Source organism: Dromaius novaehollandiae, chromosome 15 (assembly GCF_036370855.1).
Source record: "Dromaius novaehollandiae isolate bDroNov1 chromosome 15, bDroNov1.hap1, whole genome shotgun sequence".
NCBI lineage: Eukaryota > Metazoa > Chordata > Aves > Casuariiformes > Dromaiidae > Dromaius > Dromaius novaehollandiae.
In genome coordinates, this window is record NC_088112.1 from 16804807 (window position 1) to 16831521 (window position 26715).

The 26715-nt window shown below is 55.8% G+C and overlaps 2 protein-coding genes across 6 annotated transcripts in view; one reads left to right on the forward strand and one right to left on the reverse strand.

Moving 5' to 3' along the window:
• Window positions 1–5732, forward strand: part of CAMK2A (calcium/calmodulin dependent protein kinase II alpha) — a 40856-nt gene extending 35124 nt beyond the window's left edge. For all 4 annotated transcript variants that reach the window (XM_026122669.2, XM_026122668.2, XM_026122671.2 and 1 more), the window contains one exon: window positions 169–5732. Coding sequence is in view for 2 of the 4 variants with exons in the window: in XM_026122668.2 (XP_025978453.1) it covers window positions 169–172 (4 nt within the window). In the remaining 2 variants the exon portion in view is untranslated. The remainder of the gene's footprint in view (window positions 1–168) is intronic.
• Window positions 5733–8581: 2849 nt separating this feature from the next.
• On the reverse strand, window positions 8582–25077 carry SLC6A7 (solute carrier family 6 member 7). 2 transcript variants are annotated; one of them, XM_026122587.2, is made up of 14 exons: window positions 24918–25077; window positions 18531–18711; window positions 17176–17307; window positions 16305–16539; window positions 15419–15557; window positions 14926–15060; window positions 13598–13701; window positions 12916–13040; window positions 12197–12309; window positions 11984–12115; window positions 11564–11663; window positions 11043–11143; window positions 10652–10819; window positions 8582–9351 (listed from the first exon to the last, which is right to left on the reverse strand). In XM_026122587.2, exons 1-14 carry the CDS (start codon window positions 24948–24950, stop codon window positions 9139–9141), a joined length of 1911 nt encoding a protein of 636 aa, XP_025978372.1. In that variant the 5' UTR covers window positions 24951–25077; the 3' UTR covers window positions 8582–9138. The 2 variants fall into 2 exon arrangements, with proteins under 2 accessions (XP_025978372.1, XP_064377115.1); XM_064521045.1 differs by having other exon boundaries at window positions 11984–12309.
• Window positions 25078–26715: the final 1638 nt, after the last annotated feature.

The following is a 26715-nucleotide window of genomic DNA, read 5'->3' on the forward strand; positions in this document are numbered from 1 at the left end:
TTGCAGTGGCAAGTGTGCAGAAGGGATGAGATCATCCCCCAATCTCTGTGGTGGTGGGGAGATGGCAATTGCCATGGGAGGGTGGTGGCTAGGGGGAGTGGGAAGAGGATGGTCCATCAAAGGGACATCAAGAGTGAAAAACCTCTCTGCCCAATTTCTGTTTTCCAGTTGAAGTGTGGGCCAGCCTATGTCAGGTTTGTCACTGACTCGCTACCAAGGGGAGATCCACTCCAACTCTTCACCTATGGGACTTTGGCTGTTGGCTCTGCTGCTTGGTTCCTGCTGGAATTCCTCTCGCTTATCACCACGAACATGCAATGGCCCCACCGACATGACACATGCATTGAATCAACCCCCTCCATCCCACCCTTTGCAGCCAGCCCCATCAGGGCCTTTGCACTGGGCCCTCTTTCTCTGCATGAAAGAAAAGAAGAGAAGCTGTAAACAAAAAACCCTATCATTTGGCCAGCGAGAAGAATCATGCCTGGGGTAAAGGCCTTCACCCACCACTGCATGGCATTCCTGGGCTCCTGCACATCCTCACAACCCAGCATGTCTCATGAAATGGGACAGGACTTGCCATCTATCTCCATCCCCACCTCTGCTGAAAGCCTCAGAGGCCCCCAAGAAAGAGGAGTGCACGGAGGCAGTTTGGAGCCACTTCATGCTGGTTGGGACTTGGGTGACCCTCTCTCAGCACCAGTGGATTTTGTCTCACTATCACCATGCTCACATACCCAATGCCATCACTCCCACCTGCTCCCGCCTTGGACTCTCCTCAACTCGAGCTCTCGCTTCTTGGCAGCCTCAACTGAGGAATCTCATTTTAAATCATTTGCAAAGTTCAGCTTCCAGGCATCTCTGGATGAGGAGGCATTTATTTGGATGGGTGAGTAAAGGCTGTCTTTTATTTTATCTTCCCAGGAGTGTAGGCTGGCTCCTCCCCAGGAGGGTGAGCATGTTTGTGCCCTTGACTTGGGCAGCTGATGTGCCGATAGACAGTGTGCTGTCCGAGCGGGGGCACTCTCCCTCCTTCCTCCCTTCTCCCTTGGGAGCAGGGACTGGAGAAGCTGGGAGAAGAGAGGAAGAGTATGCAACCGCTTCCCGGCGCTGCATCAGCCCAGCGAAGGAACCGGTGGCCACGGGAGCGGAGAGCTCAGCTCTCCGAGCGGCAGCCAGGCATCACCATGAGGATGGGCTTGGCACGGTAGCAGGCTCTCCTCCACGTACATCGCTCCCTGTACCCTCCTGTCCACCCGGCATCCTTTACCCCCAGCTGACTTGGCACCCAGCTTTTGTCCCCACCGAGCACCAACCTCTGCCCCTCGCATGCAGCACTTGGACCTTCTCCCAGCACCCCGAACCCGAGCACCGTGGCCCTCGCCGTAGTGCTGGAAATGCTGGTGCTAAGGCAGCCAAGCTGGCCACCCATTCGAGACATAAAACGTCATCGCCCACGCGACACCTTCCAGCAAAGACGAGGAATGCAAGCTTTAGTAATAAAACTCTGCAGAATCTGATCATGCTTTGAAGAAACAAACAAGCCTTTAGCTATCTCTTCTACTTTGAGCGCATGCCTTTTTATAGGAAAAAGAAAACAACCTACTGTGTATTTCGTAACTTGATTTTGAGTATTTGCTGACATGGATCTTTATGTAATAACTAGAAACATTCTTTATGTAATAACTAGAAACTGTTTGGGGCAGGGGGGCGGGGGGTTTTGGGGAGTTGCTGTTTTTTGTTTCGTTTGCCTTTGGAGTGGGGTTGTAATGAAGTGCCGTTCCTAATGGGACCCCACGGCCGCATCCCAGGGGCCGAGCAGTGGAGCTGCCCCAAGCTGGGTCTCCCACCCTGTGCCCCACAGGTGGCCGTGGCGGTGGCGAGGCCACCGTGGCTCGTTCCAGTTGCCTTGGCCAGGCGAAGGCAGCAGCCTCCTGGGCACGGCCATGTCCCCAGGAGCCCTTTCCAGGCCCACGCGGATTTTCCTGAATGGCAAAGCCAGGCAGCAGTTCTTTGGGAGCCATCAGCATGTGGTTTTCGGGATAGAAGACAGGGCCGGAATGGAGAATTTTGGTATCACCTCTTTGCCTTCAGGTAGAGGTGCGAGAGGCGTGAGGGTGGTTATTTTTCTGGTAATCCTTCCGTTTCTTGTTCTCTTTTTTCCAACTGGAACTTTTTTGCTCGTTGATGTGAGATTACTGCAGTGCACTGCTGCCACTAGGGGACTTTCTAACTGCACTCTCTTCATCTGCATGGCGTTTAACTTTCTAAACGGTGCGTGTATTGAAAAACAAAGAAATGAACAAAAAACGCTTGTTTCGGACATAAAGAGGAAAAAAAAGAAAAAAAAAAAGGAAATGTTTTCTCCATGTAAATTCTGACTGTGTATTTTGCCTTTTCTGTGGTTTTGAATGCTTTGCTCTCTGTCTAGGCAGGGGCGGCTGCCTCACGAAACAGAGCCACATTCTTGCGGACTGCAAAAATATTTTCCCACTGGATTGAGGGGAAGAAATCCAAACTGTCAGGGCATTAACAGTCTCAGAGTTGTTCAGCATGTCCCACTGTGCAGGGTGGGGTGGGGGCTATCATTGCTGGGGATGTGTGTAGCAGATGCCTTCTGGGGGGAAATCATACAGGTTCTCCATAGGCACAAATATGTCTCCCTGGGACCTTGGCAGACCTGTGCTCTTTGACAGTGGAGCTGCACTGGCTTAAGCAGGAAAAACCATGCAGGGAGAGGATTAGCTTTTAAGATAGAGTCTGGGTGTTTTTATGAATCTCTTTTTCTTCCTGTAGTCACATAGTGCTGAAGTTTTTTCATTTTTAGAGGAAGGATTCAGCTCTTATATAGTTCACTCTCCTTCTCTCCCAAGTTGTCTGTGAAGCCAGCCATGGCGAGTGTCTTGTCCCCATCTTGATGCCCAGGTTCTCTGGGTGTTGGAAGTATTTTGGATGATCGATGGGAGATGGATGAGGAAGGAGGTGGCCATGCCGCTGTGGCCGGTACTCTCCCTTTGTGCTCACAGCGTGGCTCTGAGTTGTGCTGCAGGGCAGATCTGACTTCAGCCTGTTTTTAGAGCTGCTGATAGCTCTGTGCTCAGATGGGCCATGAGGGTGAAACTGCTTCAACAACCACAGCTGGAAAGAGGCTGGCCTGGGAAAGGAGGTACGGTGGGGTGACAGGGATGACAGATGAAATGCTGGGGTAGATCCAGTCTCCTTTCACTGAGAGTCCTCTTTGGGCGGTCACTGCCAGGGGAACATCTCAGTTTCCGGAGTGGCTTTGAGCTGTCATCTTAGAGGTGATTTCTCCTTCTTGAGGCTTCCCTATGGTCATCTCTCCAGGGACAGGTTCCCCTGGAGGCAGCTGGATGTCCTTGCAACACCCAAGATGTTCCAGATCAATTCAAAAGGAAGCAGAGCCTGAAGTTTCAACTCTTTTTAGTCTTCCAGTCAAGGCGAAGTCTGACCCAGGAAGACTTGACTTTCCACCATCTGCCCACACTGGCAGCATTAAGCACCTGCACTTTAGGGGTCTGTTCTGCCTGCTTTCTCTCCCTACCTTGCCCTGGTTCTCCAGAGCACATTTCTGTATCCCCAGAGCATCTCTGAGCAAGCACTGAATAAGCCACCATCCTTTCTTTTAGTAGCCATGATGAACAGCTTCTGTCTCTGTCTTCCTCTATACTCCCTGATTTCTTCTAAACTTGCAGGAAAACTAAAAAAGACCAACTGTCACAGCCCTTTTTTGGCTGGCAGAGCAAGGGATGCTGTGGTTGCATCCCTACTTGTAAGCTCGGCAGTGTCTACTGGCATCGCCCCAACAACCTCAGTAAGGCTCTGGGGATGACAAGGTCCAGCAGACATTCCCAATAAGCAATATGGATGAGGCCACCTTGTTGGGAGGGAGTTTCTGCCATAGACCTCCTGTTCCCATCAGCCTCAAGGCCAGAGACCGTGCTGCGGCACTTTTAATTTCCTAGTAGAGACATAGCCTGACTCTCACTTGGTTGCCTGGTCAACCAGGTCAAACAAAACTCAGAAGTCCTCCAAATTAATCTTCGCTTCTGTTTCTTGCAGACCACAAGAAAGAGCTGAGTCCCAGCACTTGCTGCAGTGGTCTCAGGTTCCCAGCTGTAGATTTGGATTGGGAGTTGCCCATTTTCCCTTCCTGGCTGGCAGGGCCCAGGTCCAGCCTGCAACATCATTGTTTCTCAGGTCTTGCTGGAGCCTCCTCTCTGGAAGAAGAACAGGCCACTCTGGGCGCTTCTATACCTTTTGCGGGAGGGAACGAAGGCTCCGCTCCTAACCCCAGCCAGGGCAGCCCTTCTCCCCTGAGGGGAAATGCCCCATCTGCCAGGCACCAAACTCCCACCTGACCCCAAACTTGCTTCCCCTTCCTTCATCCTCAGTGAATTTCCACCCCTGTGGAGACGCAACGGTGGGAGCCAGCAGCAGCAGCAGCAGTAGAGGTGCCCGTGGGCAGCCCAGCTCTCCCAGACCACCCACACCATCCACGGCATTGAGCTCACGGCCCACTCTGCAGGCCATGGCAGGATCGTAGGGGAGGACCAGCAAACCCTCTTGCTGTGTTTGAAAGGGCATCCTGGCATGTGCCTGACAGAGCGCTGTGGACCAAGATGTGTTTCCTAGCAAAAGATCCCATAATCGTCTCCTCTGATCATCCCAGGACCTGGCTGAACCTCCTTCCCTGCCATGGGACGCATCGCGTGGCATGCACGACACTCTTGATATAACCACCATTAAAAGGTGGGCTTGGTTTGGTAGCCAGACCCTGTTCTCCACCCTTACGGATTCTTTGGAGGTAAGTATTGGTTGGGGGGGGAAAGGCCTTCCACTAGCGGGGTAGACCTCTCACCATCACCTATTTCCAAATTATCCCTGAGCAGGTCCCAGCTCATCAGTACCAGGTAAGGCAGACCCAGACTTGACTAGGTTGTGGGCACATCAGAGGAGAGGCTGGTGGCCCTGGGGTGGTCCAGCCCCCATGGCTCCTCTCCCCTTGGTTGGAGTCCCTCCTCGCCCATGGGTCCCTCCTCGTTGCAAGGCCTCCACCCAGTTGCTGACTGTGATGCCAGGGAGTGGGAGAGGGGATGATGGAGGGGGGAGTATACTGAGTGGCTCCTTCCGTCTTTGGGTTGTTGATCCTTTTTTCTAACTGTTGCACAATTTTAGGGCTTTTGTAACTTTTTTTGGACAAGCAGGGAAAATATGTTAACAGTGGTTTAAGAAAAAAAAGGAGATCTCTCTATATATAATATATATATAAAATATATATACATACAGGAAATCTCTATGGAAATATTTATTTAAGATGATTGCAAAAAATATATTATAATTAAGAATATATCAAGCTTTGTCACATAACAAAAATCAGACCCCGGGGAGGGGGAAGCTGCCCGTCTCCTCGTGTCTGTGCCTCCATATGGCTGCAGCTGAAGCCTTTTTCTCTCTTTTGTAAGTGCACTCGAACTGTCGAGCAGTGTGACCGTGTTGGATTCATCGGGGGCTTGGGGGGGGGGGGGGATTTTGTTTCCTTTTTCTTTGTTTTTGGAACCTGTGGCTGTGAACAGAATGATCACTGCTCTGATCCAGCGCTACATTTGGGGAGGGCGGTGGGGGGGCCGGGCGCGGGGTGGGCGCGGGAGGGAAGGGCGAGTGTCGGTTTTATTCTTGGTGTTCAAGTGCAATAAATAGCTACAAACTTCTGAGCATGGAAACGGGTGATTCTCCGTCACTGCAGTGACTCAGGCCGTCTGCCGCTGCCTTGCCTCTCCCTCCGCGACGCTCCTGTCCTCGAGGGCGCCCAGGCTCGGGTCACGCCGCGGGCAGCAGCAGGAGGGAGCAGACCCTCGTTCCTCCCCGGGACAGGGGTGCTGGGGTGCAGGCCCCGGGCAGGGGCACCCCGGGCTCTTCCTCGCCTGCCTTGCAGTGGTGCAGCGGGCCCACGAGATGTCAGCAGAAGACCGTTCCCGCGGGCACTCGCTCCCCTTTTCCCGGGCCTGGTTCACAGCAGGAGCGTTGGGCAGAGGCACCGGGCAGAGCTGGCCCTCTGCATGCCCCAGGCACATCAGAGACCTGCCCCAGGGCCCCCCCGCCTCACCGAGACCCGTTGCCATCCCACCTGCCCTGGCCACACAGAAAAGCCTTGCTAAAACCTGGGAGAAACCCCTGAGCATTCAGGGAGAGGGAGCCAAACCGGCGTGTGATGGGGCTGCGGGGAGGCCAGTGTCGAACCCTGGGGCCTGCTCTAGGCGCGGGGTACAAATGCACAAGCCGGTCCCTGGGAGCAGGGCATCCTGCCCAGCCCCACTGCCCTTCAGCCTGCCCCACATTGCTCCATGCGCAGCCACACACCGACTGGGGGACGTACCATTTGCAAACACCCCCATCACCTTTTTCCCTCAGTTTTCCCCCTTTCAGCCTTGCTCCCTGCCATATCCTTGCCCCCAGCCGCAGTCTCTGTCCTGCCCTTCCCATTGCTCTGGAGCACCTCTCCGATTTATCACAGCTGCCGAGGGAGAGCCCAGCAGAGAGGATCCTGGGATTATGAGGGGAATTTAGGGAATGTGGCCAGGACCCCATGTGGGTAGGAAACAAGCTCAGATTCGTGTGGAGGCCAGAGCAGCCGGGCTGCAAAGCCGAGGGCGGCACGTGGGCCGGCTCCGTGCTCTGCTTGCAAAAGCAACTTGGACCTTAAGCTCCGAATCTGGTGTTCGGTAAATGTTTCCCAGCCTTTCCTGGGCCAAAACCCTTGCTCAGACCAAGGCATCTCCACTTCTTCACCCCGTGGCGCCCGACCTGGCCACCCACTACGTCACGCAGGGCGGACCGCCGCGTGCCTCCCCGGGGCAGACTCCCCACGGCGGCGGCTGGGCAACACCGTGACCTCCCGGGGCCTCCTGCTCGGCAAATAGTGTCAAGGTTAGAGCGAGGGATTCATTGGGGCCATAAATGTTTATGGCCGGCCCTCCCCGCTCCCCAGCCGCCGCAGCCTGAACTTTCCATCAGCGACGCTTTTATGGCCAGCCTCTAATGATTAACTCGGGGGCTAGCGGCTGGAGGTGCTTTCCAATGCAGGGGCTCTGCTGGAGCCCCGCGGGCTGGAGGAAGATGGGGCTGGGGCGGGGGATGTCCGGGAGAGCCACCAGCCCTGCCAGCTCTGGCTGTGGCAGGGTGCAGGGCTGACGGAGAGGAGGATGCGGAAAGCAGGCGGTGGTTGCGCGGGGAGGAGGACGGAGGCAGAGATGGCCGGGAGCAGAGCTGCAGCCGCGCTCGGCATCGCCAGGGCACGGGGAGGGTGTGCGGGAGGGACGGGGCAGTGTGGGGGCTGGTCCCCATGCTCTTGGTGGAGCTAAGGGAATAATTCAAACCTTATGAGGAAGAACACAGGTCAGCGGTGGGGAGAGCTGGGTTTCCCTCCAGCACCTGCAGCCAGGCATGCATGAACAGGGCAGCGAGCTCTGTGTTGCTCCTAGCCAGGTGTGCTGGACTCTGGGCAGCAGGATGGATGGTCCAGGCCCTGGGGGGCTGCAGGCAACCCCGAGGCTTCCATCTGCGACAGGATGATGCTGGAAAAGCTTCGTATGCCAGGGCTGCCTGGCCCATGACATTGATGCCCCAGGGAAGTGTCTGCCTTCCCTGCTCCCCTGGATGCCGGGATGCATAATCCAGGCATAAGAGCTAGTTTCCCTCTTTTACCTGGGTTTTGTCTCTTTCCTGACCAGGACAGAGCATTGCAGGACGAAGCCATGGGGGGTCTGCATCCCCCCCCCCCCCCCCCCCATCCCTGGAAACCCCCTCAATGTGCCTTTCTCACACCATGTCCAAGCTCCTCTCCCAGGCAAGAGGCCCCAGGCCCCTGGGTGGGGGAGGCAAAGTTTGCATGGTGAGGACCCCACAAATAACCCACACACAGTCACACACTACTTTTTAATGGATAATTGACAACGCACAGAGGGAAGGGTGCACACAACACCAGGGGCGATGGGGATGGGCGGCTTCAGGTCCAAACAGCCCCAGCCAGGACATTCCTGGCACCCTCTAGGCCAGCAGCATCTGCAGGAGATGGGCTCAGATGTACAGATACGAGGCAGTGCAGGCAGCACTGCGCAGCAGAGTCACGGCCTCCCTGTGACACAGGGTCTGGGCTGAGGTGCCCCAAAATCCTCCGCAGGCATCGAACCCAGCGCTTCGCCTTTCCCTATGAAAGGAGAGCAGGGACCAGCTCTGCCAGCAAAGGGGACTCCAACAGCTCCCACGTGCCCCTGAGCAGGGTCCAGAGCTACAGCAGCCCTTTTTCCTGCCGGGGGGGGGATGGACACAGGTCCTCCTTTGGCTCTGGGTCAGAGCTGAGACCTGACCTCCTGTGTGCACAGGGAACGGGTCACCCAGCCTCTTCCTGTCCTTCCAGTGTCCTGCAAATCACCATGAGGGTGAGTTGCCCTGACCTGCCAAGCTCAGGGAGACCTACAAGCTTGCAAGGGCCCAAACTGTTCTGTTCATAAAGCACTATTTTTCTTCTAATTTTTTTTTTAATGATTGCTTATTTATTAGGTCAGATTTCATTCCTGGGACACTGACCTGACCTTGTTTTGCTGAAGAACCTCCGTGTAAGCGGAGTGCTCTGACGCACACTCTCCTTGGAGCACAGAGGATGTTAACACAGTCCTTTCTCACATGTGTTTGTGGATTATTGGAGTTAAATATGCATTAGCAGAGAACAGACAGCCTCATCCTCCCTGCCTCGTGCAACCCCAAGCATCCATGCAAAGGGAGGGCAGCACGTGGTCCTCTCCCACCTGCTTGCAGCACATGGGCTGAGGCCGAGGGTGGAATGGGTGTAATCAGACACTTGTACCAGACACCATCACACAAATGCACAGATTCATCACGCAGCTTGCCACACTGAACAGAAACACCTCGAGGATAGCAGACCCAGCAGCAGCCCTCTCCTGGTGAGGCCAGGGTGGTGGCAAGGAGGCCAGTAGGGTCTGCAGCTCATGACTGCCCCCTGCATGGCCCCCAGGCCAGCCTGAAGTGCCCAAGTGTGACCTGTGCAAGTTTTGGGGTGACCTCCCCCCCCCCCCCCCGCAACCCATGGGGCACCAGGGCCCCTTACATCATGGACTCCTCCTCCTCCTCCTCCATCTCCCGGTCCACCTCGATGGCCGTGTTCTCGTAGCTGGTGATGCCTCCATATTTCCTCATGTGGACCATCAGCGGCTTGGGTGACTGGCTGCCGGCGAGGGTTGCCACGTACATGCCAGTCCTGTTCTCCTCCAGTGACGGGCCCCAGTCCATGGCAGGCCGACTGGCTTGCTGGATCCGCTGTGAGAGGGCAGAGCCAGAGGGAGCTAGGGCTCCTGCTGTCACACCAGCCCCTGCTCAGCTCCCTGACCATCACCCTGACCCAGCAGCTCCCAACCCCTCTGGGAAGCGGGTCTGCTCTGCTAGCCAGTGGAAGAGCCCCTGGAGAAGATGGGATGAGGCCAAAAGCCTGACCCAAGGCTGGCTGGGAAGGCAGCTCCATGTAAATGCCTGGGAGGTGTTATGGTGTGGAGGTGCTGGTAGAGAGGGCTTGCAGGGGCTGGGAGCTATTGCAGGGCTGTGGCTTTTTGTGCAGGAAATACCTTTCCCAGGTATTTCCTTAGGTCGTTGCATGGTCTTGGCCAAAACGTGGTCTGCCCTCTGCTAGTGCTGTGGAGCCCCTCGTCTCTAGGCACAGCCCTGATGCAAGTCGGAGGGGTGCTGGGTGTGCCCAGCTCTGTGCAGACTGCACCAGTGGCATGGGGCTGGAGCAAGGGGGCTAGCATAAGCCAAGGTGGTGGCTGTCAGTGCCACTGCAGATGGTGGCTGTCCCAGGCTAGATGACAACTCAGGTGCCTGCCTGGGGGAGGGCTGCTGCCTGGGGAGGGCACCAGCTCCCGTGTGTCTACTTTGAACGGCCTGGGGAGAGCAGCAAAGGACAGCTAGGGCTGGGAAGGCTGTAACCGGCCAGGAGGGCACCCAGCTCTCTGAGCCTGCTCCTGGGCAAACTCAGAGCCGATGCCAGACTGAGACAGGGCCTTGCCCAGGAACGGGACCTCGCCGTGCCCAGGGAGCTTGGAGCAGCTGCCTGCCCTGGCCACTGTCTGCTTTGCCTCAGGCAGCCCGAAGCCTCTTCCCCTTTCATTGGCTGTGGGTGAGGCTGCCAGGCAGAGCCCCTGCAGTGCCCTCCTTGCTCTGTCTTTGCCCATGCAGAATGGGTGCAATACCCCACATGGCTGTGCACATTCCCCCAAGGCTGCAGGGTATGACGCACTTCCCCAAAGGGCAAGGTATAGTTGGCTTGTTTTGGGGGGGTGCCATCCATGGGGCTCCCCATGGGAAGCACTGTGACTTAGTGCCTGCCTGGCATAGAGAGAGGCCCCACACAGCTGGAAATTCCCTGGGACACTGCTGGAAATGTCCTGGGACATGCTGCCTCTCACAGCCCATGGGCAGGAAGGAGGGACTGGGATGCACATCTCCAGGAGCGAGGATGCAGGAATTGCTGGAGGATGCAGGACTGGCAGGGGCTTGTGATCCTCCCCCCCGGCCAACACTTCTGGGGTGCTCCCCAGCAGCAGTGCGCCACAGGTCCTCCTACCTCCCACAGTGTCCCTTCTTCTCGGAGCACAGCCACCACCATGCCAGCGGGAATCATCAGGCAGGAGAAGAGTCCCATGAGGATGCCCAAGACCTCAGCCCAGGCAGGGAAGCGGTAGCTGCCATACTCGGAGGGCTGGTACTTCACGATGTTGTAGACCAGCAGGGCCTGCGGGATGGGAGGGGAGCAAAATCACCCCAGACCCTTTCAAAAGTTTCACCCAAACAGAGCCCGGAGCCCATAGAGCCCTCCCAGGAGAACCAGAAAGATCCCCTGGGCCTGGCAGAAACCAGCAAGAGATGCCAGGAGAGCAACTTGTCACACTGGAAGGTCACCCCAGAGATACTGGCATCTCTACACCACCATCCAGTCCTCCAGACCAAGCAGTTACCATCATTGTTGCTGGGGACAGGATCAACCAGCAGGCTCTGAAGTAGGGCCCTGGTTTGAAGCCCAGCATCATGTGAATATCTCGGCAGAACCTCTTCATGCCTGGTGGAGGAAGAAGGACACAGACTGAGAAACTGTGATAACTCCAGCACAGCCAAGTGCCTATACAAGGCTGCCCTGCACCAGCCCTGGCCGAGGACATGCTCAACAAGAGCTGTGCTTTGAATCCTCCTCTACAGCAAAGAAGCATCTCCCCTCCAGGATGGGAGAGACAGGATGGGGGATTCCAGCCAGTGCTGTTTGAGGGACCAGGCTCCGTGCCCCAAACAGCTTTGGGGAGGTGAATCCAGCAAAGGCCAAGGAAAAACAAGAGCTTGGAGAGGAGGTGTTCAGTGCTCCATGGCAAGATTGCTGACTTGCCCATCTGTTCCCCTAAACCTCTCTCTTCGTCACCCTACCACTCTTGGGCAGACAGCCTGCTCCTCCCCATCGCCTTTGGGGGACAGACCCACCCCCCCTTACCATAGACACGTGTCACCACGAGGCAGGTAGTGATCACCACCACCATGAGACCAAAGCCAGCACTGTAATCATCCAGTAGGACCAGCCAGTACATCCCACCCTGCAGAGGCAAAACACAGCAGCCAGCGTCTCCAGGAGGACTCGGAACAGCACCCCATAAACTGCCAGCCACATCCTCTCATCTTTGGGGAATGTGTCCCATCAGCCCTTCCTGGGCACTGGGGAAGATCAGACACCATCAGGAGTCCCCACTCCCCATGTGGGGTTGCTGCAGGGACATGATAACGCTGTGTCACTCCCCTTGGGACCTCACGTCCCCCAGTAAGCCCAAAATGTCTGTGAACTTGGCCCCTGCCCTAAGCACTGCAAAAAGGGAGGCCTTTGTGGGTCCCCATGAAGCATCCAGCCCCACATCCTTACCTCCGTCGTAAGGATGAGCCCCATCAGGAAGAGGGCGATGCAGATGGCAGCCGAGAAAAAAGCTTTCTTTGGCCGCAGGTAGTAGGGAAATTCATCTGTCACTGCTGTAACGATGGTCTCCATAAAGGCAAACTGCACACAAGGGAAAAGAGGGTTCCTGAGCCCCCTGGGCTGCCTGGGCACTGTGGCTGGCTTGGTGGACTCTGTCCTTACCTGGCTGTCCAGGCCCAAGGTTAACAGCATGAAGAAGAACAGGAAGGACCAGAATGGAGAAAGGGGAAGCATTGTCATGGCCTGGGGGTACACCACAAAAGCCAGGCCAGGACCTAGGGGAGGCAAAGGACAGCAGGTTGAAAAGGGGGTGACAATGCCAGGCATGGAAAGGATGGAAGAGAGGAGAACCCAGCAGAGGGGGCACCATGGCGGCAAGTGGCCTGGGCTCTTGGGGGTCTTGCAACAGGGTGGAGTGATGCAGGAGAACCAGCCTGCTTCTCACCTGAGCCTTTATTAAACATTGCTTTGTGTTGCTCAAGGTTTGCACAGCAGGAAAAGGTTTCTCTCCTTCTCTCCTCCTGGCCCACTGAGCATACAGCTCCATCCTTCATGCTGACACCTTCGGCTGCCCTTCTTCCCTGGCCCTGAATTCGCTTTTCAGCTGACCCTTACATTTGGTACAGGCCTGTTGGACACAGCTGCAAAAGCCCCAGGCACAGCAGAGCACAGGAAGGCCTGTGGCTTCTCTGGGAAGGCAGCCGAGAAACAAGGTGTGAGCAGGCTAGGATTGCCCACCATCCCCATCCCAGTCCTTGCTCTGGCAGCTGAAGGTGCTATAGAGGATCAAAGAGCTCCCCACACCTCCCCTTCTCAGCTCTGGCTGCTCCACAGTGCATCCAGGCAGAGAGCGATGGAGAAAGGTCTTCATTTGGCCTCACCTGCTTTTGCCACTTGGTTCACAGGGACCCCGAGCTCCTGGGACATGTATCCCAAAACAGAGAAGATGGCAAACCCTGCCAGGATGCTGGTGATGGCATTGCCCAGGGTCACTATGAAGGTGTCCCTACAGAGGAGAAAGCAGATGCTCTGAACATACCCTCTCTTTCCCATCCCACAGCAGTGCAGGCTGGCTTTGCCAGCCCGGGGTGCCACAATTCTTTTACTGGGCCTCTCTTGATATATAGTTTCCATGGGGAAAAAGGAGCCTATATCTAATGACATGGGTCATTTCAGGGGGTTCCTCCTAAGCTTGCTTTCCCATTGGGATAAGCATATGAGAAGAATCCTCCTTCTGCAAGGGGTCCGCAATGGATGGTAGGGACAGGACAAACATGCATGACTATAGCCTTGAACACCCCCAGCCTTTAGCATCTGCAGCCCAGTACTTCTGAACCAGGTGCTGTCTTGATGTTTAGGAGATTTTTCTTCCACAGATCCCTCTAATTCCTCTCGAACTTGTGCAAGCTGTCTGGTATCTTCATGGTGCTAGGGCAAGGAGCACCACAGTGTGACCATGTGCTGCATTGAGTGCAGCTGCTGGGTTTTGAACCTGCCAGCTGAGATTTTCATGGCTCTTCCCCCCACAACTGTGACTTTTGCGAGACAATAGCTGGCTCCCACCTGTAGATATTCTGATGAAAAGTGTTGTACGAGGCGAAAGTGAGGAGGCCCCCAAAGCCTACCCCAAGGGAGTAGAAAATCTGCAGGGCTGCCTCGATCCACACCTGGGAGAAGGAAACAGGTCTGAGGAGAGCAGTGGCCTGGAAATCTTTCCCCAAGGAAGAGGGGATGGGAAAAGCTTCTCAAGATCCCCCAGCATGCCTGCTTGTGTGTCCCTCCAGTGTGGAGCCACTCCAGCCCTCCGGGCATGCAAAGCCCATGGTCCTTGGGTCTCGGCTTTCCCACACAAAGCTCTCCAGCATTTTCCTACTCCAGTCTGCAGGAACCACCCTAGAACAAATTATTCAGGCCCCATATTTGCACTCCAGGCCTGACTTTACCCCAGACTCCTGTGACTTTCCTCTTGGCTCCAAAGGAGAAGAGAGTGCATGGACCTGATGGCTCATTGCCATATGCACTCCACAGACCCACCATCACCTTCAGTAAGAGGGTTTGAGAGAAAGGTGGATGTTTAAGGGACTCTGCAACCATGCTGGCTGGAGATGGAGAGTAAGTGAGGTTAGGTGCCAGCCTCACTTGCTGTACAAGCCGGCTGGCATTTTCCACAAGCTGCTTTGCCTTTGTGGAGCTATTTGTCCTTCTCCACCCCAATGGGCAGCTCCTGCCTATGAGCAATGGTCTGTGAGCAATGTCTTTGCCTTTCCTTGCTACCACGCTCGCCTCTCTGAATGGCTCAGACGGCTAGTGGAAGGGCTAATGAGAGCGTTTTACAGCCAGCCCAGCATGGCTTTAAGAACCCTTATAAAACAAGGAGGTGGCTGCCACCAACACGGCTGACGCAAGGAAACTCCCTGCTCTGCATGCCATGATCGCTTGGGTAAAACAGAGCAGCCACGTCCAACCCAATCACACCCAGGCACCTCTCAGCCCGTCACCAGGGCTGGGCTAATCTGCTTGTGTTTCGGGTGCCCAGCAGCAAGTACATGGTCCCCCAAACAGAAAGCAGGAAACGCAGGCACAGGGCTGTGCCATGTGGGAAAGGGGTATACACAGGGTGTGGAGGTCATGCTGTAACATGACGTGAACAGCAAACATATTTGGCATGGGAGCAACCAAAAAAGAGGGCTTTGGGTCAAGTGGGTGGCCAGAAAAGGCATGCAACTTCGGGAACGTAGCATGCTCTCCCCCGTGCTGGAGAGGGCAGGACAAGATTCATTCTGGCGCTTTAAACAAATTGCACAAAATCCCCGCTGTGCTGTAAGCCAATGGACAGATCTCCCCATGCTGGACAGAAGCCAGGGCCCAAAGGAAGACCAGCTCCCACTCACCTTGGAAGACAGCAAGTGATCAAACTGAGGCGTGAGGTAAAACCTGATGCCCTTCCAGGCCCCCTCCAGTGTTACGCCACGGATAAGCAGCATCACCAAGATGAGGTAAGGGAAGGTGGCAGTGAAGTACACAACCTGCGGGAGAGCGGAGGCCACTGGAGACCCGGCAGCAAGACCGCGGCATGCTCGCTCCCTCAGTACCCCATCCCCGTGACAGAAAGCTGCTTCGCCAGGCATCGCCCTGCAGCGGTAGGGTCCTGGGGATGCAGCAAGGCTAGCAGCATCAACACCGCCACTGTCTGCATGTGCAAGCCATTCTCAAAGTGGCCTGTGTCCAGTAAATGTTACTTATTGGCCTCACTGGTATTTCCTGGAGGCACAGAGATTGCAGGCACTGGTGGGCATCACTGTAGGTCGCCAAAGAGATGACCTCAGTCTTCCAAGTGGATCCCCTTAAAGCAGAAAGACAGTGGCTGATGACTCCAGCCCTCACCTTGCCAGAGGATTTGACTCCCTTTAGTATGCACAGATACACGATAGTCCAGGAGAGAAGCAGGCATAGACACAGGTTCCAGCGGATCCTCCCGGGATCCCCGATCCCAGAGCTCCCTTGGATGTGCAGAACATACCGACTGGGGCAAAAGGAGAACCGCTAGTGAGCAGCCACAGTCACCCACCCTCTGCACACCGGACACCCCACATCTTCCAGCGACCCTCTCTGAACTTAGCAATGCCTCTGCTGCAGAAAATAACCATGTCAGAAACCCCAGCAATGAGACAGCAACAGGGAGCTGGCAGCTCTTTGCCAGGGGAAGAGGAGAAGTTAGTGTGATTTCTTCGCCATGCATTAATGGCCCTGCAGGGGGAAGCCTGGCTGGTTGAGAGTAAACTCCCAGTTGGTCCAGATGCAGGATGCATTTCATTCTAGCATATCTCCAGGCCAGCAAAGAAGTGCTAGATCAAAAATTTCCACCTCCTCCAAGACTCCAGCGTAACTGAACACCTCCCATGTTCACCTGGCATTTAGGGGCCTCCCAATCCCACTCACTCTCTGCCAAAGAGGCACCACTGCAGCACAAGCCTCCTGCAGTGCAGCCGTGCAAAGGCAACAGGCACCCTCTGCTGCACCCCTCGGCATCTGAGCTACCCAATGAAGATCAGACCACAGCAGAACGTGGAGCCAGCCATCCCACAGATGTGATTCCAAGGGCAAAGCTGAGATACTGCATACATCCACACAGCAAGATCCCCATGCTGCACCCACACATGCCCATCATGCCATGAGACACGCAGCATAGCCCCGTCACCCCCATCCCCATCCCAGCGCAGTCCCCAGGGGAGCACCCGCCCCAGGCCCACGGTCGGGCTGACCTCTTTACCTCCAGTACTCCTCGCTGGGGCTGACAGTGTTGGAGATGTTGACAGGGAAGGTGGCGTTTCCTGCCTTGATGACGTGGTGGTCCAAGCACAGGTTGGTGTTCCACCAGTTGCCGCAATGCTGCCAGGGCAAGTCACTTGTTAGGGATGCAAAGAGGTAGAAGAGAACGTAAGCAATGATCATATTGTAGTAAATGGCCACCAGGGAGACGATGAGGATCGTGCCCATGCCAACACCTGGAGGAAGGAGAGGGTAAAGAAGGAGTGAGCCATCCATCCCTCCAGAGGGAGGGCGCATCCAAAGGCAGGGTCAAACATTGGATTTCGGTACCCAGACAGTTAACCAGCTTCAAGTTAGAGATTCATCTGCCTGGATGGAAGCCTTTTATTGCAGTTATACCATCTGGACAGCCAGCCCCGCACATGCCATCTCTGAATGCATAAGAATGGATGATCTATTGCATCAGCCAGATGATTTTACTCCAACTCAGTGCTAAGAGTAAACATATTTGATCTGACCTTCCTTTAATTCTTACCTTTTTTTATAACAGTCGTTGCTTATATTATATTATTATCCATTATTTGTTATACTATTTTGCTTATATACACTATATTTTGAACACTGTGTCTGGTTTAATGGTTTTCATGCAGTTTCTAGAATTGATCATGACATCCAGAGCCTTTGAAGACTGGTAGATCTTACATCATATCTTGCAGCTACTAAAATGGTCAACCCAGAAGTCCAGCCTGCTCCACCTTCCCCCAAGATTTAACTTTTGGCTCTAACAAGAGCTTTGAAGATCACAGGGTGATGCTGTGGATCTATGTCCTCATCGAGCAGCTCTGCAGAGGATTCGGTTTTCAGTCACGCACCTTTAAAGAGTGGGCTTATCTTCCAGACAGCAAGTGGCCCCAGGCTGGAGAATTGCCCAAGTGACAACTCCATGAAGAAGATGGGGATCCCACAGATGGCCAGCATGATGAAATAAGGAACCAGGAAAGCTCCTGCAAGAAGCAACCCCCCACACACAAATTAACACAGATCAAACACCTGAAGCCCATCTACGAGAGAGAATGAAGTTCATATCGCATCTGATGGCCTGAGGGATCTAGAATATCTTGCATCAAAACCTGGAAGGTAGCAAGGGCCAGCAGCTCGTCATACTGCTGGTGAGGACTTATGCTGTCCTGTTATGTCCTAGGCTTGGCCCTGTGGGCTTTCCTATCTGTCATGAGATGGAGTCCCACCAGGTCCTCAGTTCAGTTTAACAGGTCCAGTTTGACAGCCCATATTTCAGCTGGGAGCTTGTAGTCTCTCCTGCTAGCACATGCTCAGTACCCCAAGGGTGTACTTTGTGCTCGCAACAACCTCCCGCTCCCTCCTAGTAAGTGGCCAGAATCTTAATTTTGCAGCCCATGTGCAGAAGTAGCCCCTCCATCACGTTAGCACAGCCCAAGGCTCCAGAGGGAGCACGCAACCTCTTGCACCTTCACCAGCTCTGGCCTCCGTATCCCAAGTGTGTGCTGAGAGCACCCAGGGCCAGGAAACTGTTGAGCTCCTGAAGGAGAATGTGTGGTTAATGCAGGAGGAAGGGGCTGTGATTCACATGTTACCATGCTTTCCCCCACACAGACGCTCTTTCTCCTTGAATCTTTTTGCAAACACCCTGAAATTCTCCAGTTACTATTGCGTGTGACAAACAATTGCTCTGGGAACAGACCAACAAACTGGTCACTCTGCACTGTCACTGTGTATGTGTACACATCGTGTATTGCTAAAGGCTCACACTCCTCCCTTGATATTTGGGAAGCACTCATGGGCTCCTGCTGAGTCCTAGAGGCCACCAAGCCAAGGTGCTGTTGGAGGCCAAGGGGGATGCTCAGGTATGAAGCTCCCAAGTGCAGGACACAAGCTGCAGGGTGGCATTCAGTCCAGCATGGGGCTGGGCACTGGGGATCTTGCCAAGGCCATGAGTGCAGAGATGGGCTGGGGAGTCCCTTCCCCACATGGGTACCAAGCTCACAGGCTGGTTAACACCCTACAGCAAGCACAGGGGGCCAGAGGAGGGCCAATGGGAGGCATTCCTGGTGCCCCCTGCACTTTACCCCACAACGACAGATGTTATTTCCCAGCCCCAAGCAGGAGACGGGGTATCTAGGAGGACACAAGTCCCCCCAGCCCAGCTCACTGAGGGGCAGACGTGCCATGCGAAAGGGCAACCGTGTACCTCCTCCATTGGTGTAAGCCCTGTACGGGAACCTCCAGACGTTTCCAAGGCCCACGCAGTACCCGATGCAGGAGAGGAGGAAATCCAGCCGCCCTGTCCAGTTCCCTCTGTCTTCCGGGTAAGCTGAGCCCAGGTCCCCGTCCTGACTGCTCGGGCTCACCAAGAGGTCTGGCGTTACAGGCTGAGCAAGAGAGTAGAGCAACGGGAAAGGGCAGATGAGGAACGAGGGAAGGAATAAAAGTGAGGAAAGAAGAGCAGGAGAGAGGGAAGGGGCAGGGATACCCAGACAGCAGGCATCGGGGAAGGAGTGCTGAGATTTGGGGGTTGAATTTGTGCCCCCGAGTCACAGCATTGACATTTGTCCCCGAGGGAGCCCCTGTCTCTGTGCACCACCAAACCCAAGTTCCCAAGAGGCTTTTAATTATAATTCAAAGCAAGCCCATGTTCTGCTCTGCAATAGAGTGAGGAAGGAGGATAAACACGATGACGCATGGCCAGAGCTCCTCTGGGAAAGGCAGAATGACCCAGGTTCCCCTTGAGAGGCCAGGACTGATTTTGCAACCCCAGTTTCCCAAGAAATAGTTTCACAGGGCCATGATAATCTTTGCTGATCTCCTGTAAAACATGGGCATGAGGAAGAGCCACCTCAGGAGTGCAGGGGAACGTGCTATCCACAGCCCCCATGCACCCTGCCGTGCAGGGCACTCGACTACCATTAAATGTTGTGTGTGTTTTTCACACTTTTCCAACTGCCAAAAGCCGGCCGTGAGGGGATTTAGTGATGCGCTCCCAGCGGTCCCTGCAGAGCGAGCTCCCATCCATGCTTTGCTGATCTGCCCCTGATCAGCGAGGCTCAGGGAGCTCTTCAGCAGGCAGGGGATTAACCCATTCCCTTCCTTCCCAGATCTGCTGCGGCTCTGCAAGAGGGAGGTGTGAGCCCTGCCATACATTTGGGCTGGGGCAATGCACCAGGAGGGCTCCTCAGCATTCACATCTGTGTGCACATCTGCAATGGAATTTTTGATCCTTCCACCTTCCCCGGCCGCCTGCCCCTGGCTGCGCGGGGAAGTGATTCCTGCTGGCTCCTGTCCCACCTGCAGTCTCCAGCTCTAAAAGCCTTAGCCAGCAGCTGCCAGATGGGATCCCATCGGAGATACCCCACTGAGCAAGACCGGCAGCAAAAAGGGGTGGACAAGCATCCTGCCCATCTCCCCGCCTGCGAGTGTATCGGGTCCGGCTGCTGCGGAGGCATCAGACAGAGGGGCACAGGGAGCCCTGCCAGCATGATACCAGGAAAAATCCCCAGCTGGGGAACCCCGCCTTCTTCCCAGACTCTCAGAAGGAAAAACAACCCTCTTCTTGCCTCTTAGATTGCACAATTTTAGGAAAAGAGCCCATGGGATGTGGCTGAGGGAAAGGAGCCTGGATTTGTGGAGGGAGAGGCCAGAGCGAGCTGCGGTCCCCCCTGCACTGGTTCACAGGTGCCCATCACCCGCAGCAGACGTGCGTCCCCCAGGAAAGCAGAGCCGGTGGCCAGCAGAGCGGCAGACAGCCAGCCCTACGCAGCCTGCTGCCCCGCCGTGCCCAGCTAGCACGCCGCCCTCGCCACCGCCTCCGCGCCCGGCCGAGCCTGCCGGGATGCTCCTGCTCCCAGTTCCCATGGAGACACGGAGCCGTTCGGTGAGGTGGCCTGGCCGGTGGCTGCAGGCTCCCTCGCTTCCCCAGGTGCCTGCCTGCCACCCCGAGCATGACAGCAAACCAAACCTGTCCCCGTCTGGCCGGCGTGCAAAGGCTGGAAACCCCTCATGGGTCAGGGGAGAGCACTTCCCAAGGCCAGCCTGAAACCTCAGCCTGAAAAAAGACATTTCACTAAAACACAACCGCCGTGGCAGCAGCCACTGCTAAAAGCCCATCTCTGCTGGATGCCACCATCACAAGGCATGGACTGAAAGAAAAGGTTCAGAAACACAGACTGAAAAATAGAAATGTGGCCCAGATAAAATATCGTTCCTATAAAATCCCTTTGCTACCTCACAGCCCTCCTGCAGCTGTTTAGCACAGCTCTCCCAGCTATTTCTCCCGGATGCAACCATGCCAACGAATTGCCCCAGCATGCACGCTGGGCATCGCCCTCACCAAGCCGTGCTCACGGGTGATGGACAGACCGCTCAGCAACATCCTTCCTGAAAGCTTCATCTGCTAATACCTGTGTTCACAAGGTCCCTGCATGCAGGGACAGGACTGTTGGGGCTGCCACCGTTTGGCCTCGAGGCTGCTTTGATGCCCAGCCCTGTCCTCCCAGAGAAACAGCTTCTCAGCCCTTCACCATGCCCGCAGAGCTCTCATTTTCCAGGTTTGCCTCACATACAAATAACAAGTCGCGGACGAAGCAGCCAGCAGATCATTAAAATCTTCCTGGCTCATCCCTGCACCTCCAGCTGAATCCTCAATGGCTGCAAGAGGGCAGTGCTCGAACAGCATGACCTGATTAAATTCAGGTACCCACCCATCAGCTGCAGCATGAAAAGCTCACAGAAGCAGCAAAAAGAAAAGGAAGGAACCAGCAGGATCGTCTCCAAACCATGAAACCATGGCATGGTCTCGGCTGTCCTCCTCAAAGGCGCAGCGACGTAGCTGCTCGCCCCCATCCTGGTGACGGCTCTCTCCTCATTCACACTGGCAGCTAGAGAACCGCAGGGTAGATTTGGGACCTCGGGGCAAAAGCGCAGGCTGCCCAGACGTGCGGCAGCCCCGGGCGGCAGCAGCAGCATCTCTGCGGGCTGGCGGGCAGGCGCGGGACCAACCCCATGGGCACACAGGAAAGCTCACATGGGGCAGAGGCCTGGCGGCTGCAGCATCCACAGCTGCCCGAAATCACGGTCCTGATGCACCATGTCAGAGGTGCTGCAAACTAGCCCATCTGCCCAAGTTAAAATGAATTGCAAAATGGGATACTTAAGAATTTCAGACCCATTTTTGTCCCAAATAACAGAAAGTCTCATCCTTCTTTGATTCAGGCTCTTGGAAATCTCACACCTTGGCTCAATTTCAGTCCCTTTTTAAGGCTTAATGCTCCTTGCAGTGTTTGTCATAACACGCATTTTCTTCTTTGGCAAAGGCTGAAGTACAATATCCCTCTAGTGATTTCCACAATGAACTGCCATCTTTCAAAATGGGCTCCCATCTCACTGTTATAAACAGACGGGGACTAACAGCTCCCTTGGCAACAACATGCTCTTTGAAGCGGCATCGCTTTCCGTTATTCACCAGGAGATCCTCCGCAAGAAGACAGCGAAGCAAAGGTCACAGAGAAGAAAAAGCACTCTAGTCTCTGGCAAGATAAGAGCTTGCTTCCACAAGGAAATTGCTCTATGCTAATTATTATCGGTGAACTGATTTACTTAAACCTGTGCAAAACTCAGCTGGCACAGAGCAGAACCAGTGAAAAGCCAGCCAGATTAAAGTTATTCTTTCATTATATCTTTACAAATTGCAGAATGGCATAGGGAAGTCATTTGGTTCTCGATTAATTCAGCATTTTGTGTCGTGAACCACAGCATTTGATTGGGAGAAATGCCACGCTAGGCCAGATTTCCCCCCTGCGGATCCGTGCTATGTGCGAGCACGGCGCGTCTGTAACGAGTGAGTCACTTCAGATTAGTCTGAATTGCTTGTTAATCTCTTTAAGAAAAACTAAAAAATAAATTCAAATGCTTAGAAAGTGGAGCAAATCAGAGCACCTCCATGGCGTCAAACGGCCCCCGGGAGGGCTGTGCCAAGCCTGCTCTCCCCAGCCCGGGATGGCAGCATGTGCTGGGAAAGGGAGCAAGCGCTGCCAGAGCCAGAGCAGTGGTGGCAGAGTGCTGAGGCTGGAACAAACTCATTACAGTGATGTCCCAAGCACCAGGGAACATGCACAAGTGATTCCCTCACACAACTGCAAATGATAGCAGCTTTTCATCCAAAAACACTGTGGGGGAGCCGGGGCCAGGGAAGGAGAGGGGAAGGCTTGGAGCAGCATGCGCAGACGTCATGGCTGGGGGACGCTCGGTGGCTCGTGGGGGCTCTCTCGTCCATGCACGGACAGGCTTGGCCTCCTCTGCTGAAACAAGCACCAAGACTGGCCCAGACAAGGCAACGCGCTGCATCTCCACGCTGCCAGCAACCCTGCACGGGAGAGCTCAGTGAAATCCCGACACCTGCCCTCCCCGGGGCCCGCCGACATCGGGGCAGCACCAGCTCAAACCCACCTCCCACCCACCGGCCTCCCTGCATCCAGGCGATGGACTGCGTGGCTTGGCCCGTTCCTACTCAAAAACCCACACCAGGCAAGCAAACAACTAAAAACATCCTCTTCTCTCTTCCAGAAATGCTGTTAGGGAAGAGTGAACACGAAATCCTTTGAGCCTGAGAAATACCTTCTTCTCTATTAAGGAGGAATTTCCATATGTCAAAAACATGCCTGGTGACGAAGCATGAACTCCCAGCTCGCAGATGGAAAGCGGATGAAAACCCGAGGGGGAAGAGGCCGTGGGGGTGAGGGCCGGACCGGGCAGTTGGTGCCACGTGAACCTGTGCAGCAGCTCCCGGGGGCAGGTCAGAGATGGCCACCCTGAAGCGCCAGGGACGGTGAGCACCGGGATGGACGGGCCTTTGCCTGCTCTCCAGCTTGACCTCAATGAGAGTGTTTTGGGGTAACAAAGGACAACTGGGCCCTGGGCAGCTCTTGGAAAGGGGAAAAATAACCCTGGAGACATCTGCTTTTCATTCGAGCTGATCACTCGGGGATTAAACGAATTCCTGAAGAAATGTTGAACAGGATCACTAACAGCAGGGAAATTATTTCAAGTATCTCCCCAAGCCTTTGGAAGGCACAGAGACAACTTTTAATGGATCTTGCAGTCACAAAGTCATCCGAAAAAGCAATTTGTAGGGAGGAGGAGAGGGAAGAGCCAGATGATGCCTCCAAAGAGCCCTGGGAGGAACGTAGGGAGCCCTGAGGCTGCTGGAGCCATCAGGTATCTACAGGGTCTCACCAGGCCAGTGCAAGCTTTGCACATCGTGCCCCATATCCTGGGAATTTCCTGGCAGGGATCGGACCATGCTGGGTTTTCATTTGCCCAGCAGCACGTGCAGTATTCGGCATCTATGGATGCTGGAGGCACCATGTCCCGTGTTCGGCATTAGCCCGGCATGACGCAGGGAGCGGCATCGCAGCCGGGAGCGTCACCCAGGCACTCGTGGCTTTCGGGCGATGCCCCGGTAGGTGCTAAATGCCAGGAGCAGCACCCTCCACCCCGCCACCACCGGCGGGTCCCACGCGGGCCAGGCGCAAGGGGGTCGGTCGGTCCCCGACATGGGTGACAGGAACCCAGAGAGTGCGGGAAAGCAAAGGCGCCCAGAGGCTGCCCAGCGGCGGCAGAGAAACCAAGCTGGGGATGGAAAAGCCTGAAAGCAGAGGGTGCGAATAGGGTTCCTCAGCTCCTCTTCCAGCCTCCGAGGGGCACGAGGTGAGTGCAGGAGCCAGCACCACCTGCACCCGTTTAAATCCCACAGCCAGGAGGAAATCCCAGATGTAGGTAGGAAAGTCACTGACACCTCCTTGTGCTTGCTCCGGTGGCACCAATGTCCTCCTGCACCATCCCTGCAAGCCACAATGCAGCTGCCCCACGCTGCCTTTTGCAAGGGTCGCTGGGGCAAGGAAGGGTCCCAGGGGTGCGGAGCGAGGTGCACAGGGAAAGGTCAGGCAAGGGGAGGTCAGAAGCAAGCAGGGGTTGGAAACCCAGGCCGCAGAATGGGAGAACCACGATGACATCCCCTGTCCTCTCCCAGGGAGCTGGGCAGCACCCGGGGCTGGCAGGAGCAGCATCCCCCTTTGCCCCCCAGCATCCTGGGGACCCACGTGGCAGGGAGACAGCTCTGCACCCACCTGCCACCCCCGGCCGCCCGGCCAGACACAACATGAATCATCCCGCCGGGAACACCTGCGCGCAGCGGGGGAAAGGCAAAAGCATCCTCCCAGCGCAAGCGGGGACCTGTCAGCTCTTGGCACAGCGCGGGGCCTCCGTGTTTACCAAACTTGCTAATCGCCGAGAGGTCGTGACAAAATGGCCCTCACACATCTCTGTAAGCGGGGCCCGATCCCCACTTTGGCCGGCAGATCGGCCCCATGCTTTGCCCACCCGCAATCTGTGCAAAGGGAAGTCTCCCAGCTCTGCACAGAGGCTCCCGCAGAGGGAGCAGATGGTGGGTGCGGGCAGGGGGACGGGGCTGCGGGTCAGACCCCTCCAGCCCGGCAGCGTGATGGGCATGCAGCTCGGCCACGCATCCCCCCCGGCCACCGCGTCTCCCGTCCCCACCGTGGCATCACCAGTCACCGGCTCTCACCTTGTGGAGATGCTGCTGCCGAATCTTCTTCATCCCAGAACCCTGTTGCTATGCACTCCCTCGGCTGGCACTTTTTCTCGTGCTCCGGAGATGGTCTCGGCAGCGGTAGGGAGGGAGCGCAGGGAGCATCCAAAGCAATAAAAGGTGAGGAGCGATGCCGCTTCCCCCCCCAGCTCCCTCCTTCTCAGACGGCACAGGCGGGTGAAGCGTTAGCGCTGCCTCGCAGGAGGGAGGGAGGGGAGAGCCCACCGGGAGCGCAGCTGGTGAGAGGTTCGCCCGGAGCTGGGCACCACGGTGTGCCGAGCGGGAAGGGAGGAAGGGGACGGCTCTTGGCAGCCTGGAGAAGGGCTGTCTGTCAAACGCACCCCTGCTGGGGGCCCAGGATCTCGGCCCCCTCACCAGGGAAACGGGGCAAGGAGGAGGCAACTGCAACTGTGCTACACATGCCATGAGTATGTTAGGTCTCAGCCCACATCTTGGCTTGGGGGAACACAGTTATCCCTGCACAGCCCCCACACAGGGCTGCGAGTCCACGCATTCCCCATGGCCACGGGACACGGGGTGGGAGATGAGCTCTCTGGAGCGGATGCCCACGGGCGCTGCGACCATGCTGGGTGCAGCCAGCCCGGCCTCGCAGCCACCCTGCCACGGGGCACCCTGGGGCTCCCACCTGCACACGTTTGCCTTCTTCCTCTCCCTGATTTGTTTGAGGCCCCATCAGTGCCTTCAGCAGGGCAAGTGCCTCTGCCAGAAGCTCCCAGCATCATTGTGGCTGGGTTGGCACTGAGTTTCCCTGTACCACAGCCCTGGCCAGCCCCAGCAAGTCAGAAATGACTTGTCCTGATGCTGCCACAGGCTGTCCAAGGCTGGTCCCCAGCCCAGGGATGGAGGATGCTCAACAGCCCTTGGTCCCTCCTGCGCTTTGCTTTCCCTGGACCATCTCCAGTCGAAGCCACTCCATCGGGAGGGTGTCCGTATTCCTCGCGAATATATACTTTGCTCCAGCCTGACCCAAACTTATTGTCTCTGCATGTCCCAGGCTGCTTGGCTTAGGTCTGAGGCTGAGCCAGCAGCACTGAGGCCTTGTGTGCTGGGGAACCTTGACCAAAAGGACTGAGGACACCTGCCTGGTGTAAGAGCAAACCTCATCAACAGCTAATGGGGGTTGTGCTCCTACAGCCTTTTAAGCACTTCCGGAAACCTTTCCCAAAAGCAAAAGGATCCCAAGCATGAAGAGACATTTCTGCAAAATCAAATGCTGATGAAGTGCGGCAGAGTTTGTACAGCGCGAGTGTTGGAAGCTGGTGGGAAAGGAGGAAGGAGCAAACTATATAATCTGACAAACATCTCCTTTTTTCACCATTTCCTCAAAAACAGGCGAGGAACTTTGCTCACAGAAGGGACTTCCTCAGCCCTTGCCCTGCCCCAGTAGGCTCCCAGTGGGCCCCTTTGGCTTCCCAGTTTCCTACCTCTCTGCTCACTCCACTAATTATCCCCTGACACTGGCCTGAAACAAGTGATAAAGCTGCCCAGGTTGGATCCCTCTGGCCAGGTTTTCCTCACCCCAGAGTCACCCATCTCTTCTTGCCTCTCCCTGGGAAAGCAGGGCCCGGAGCCGCTGGGTTGGCACAGGCAGCCAGGGCCTTCTCGGGCACTGTCCCAGCCTCACCCTCGCGCTCAGGGCCGGGGTGCCTTGTTTGCCTTTTGTCCCTGTTTGATCTGAATCAGCCCTTTGGCTTTTTCCCTTGGGATCCGCCTGACAAGCAGCGTCCCATGGCCACGCCACGGCACGGGGGGC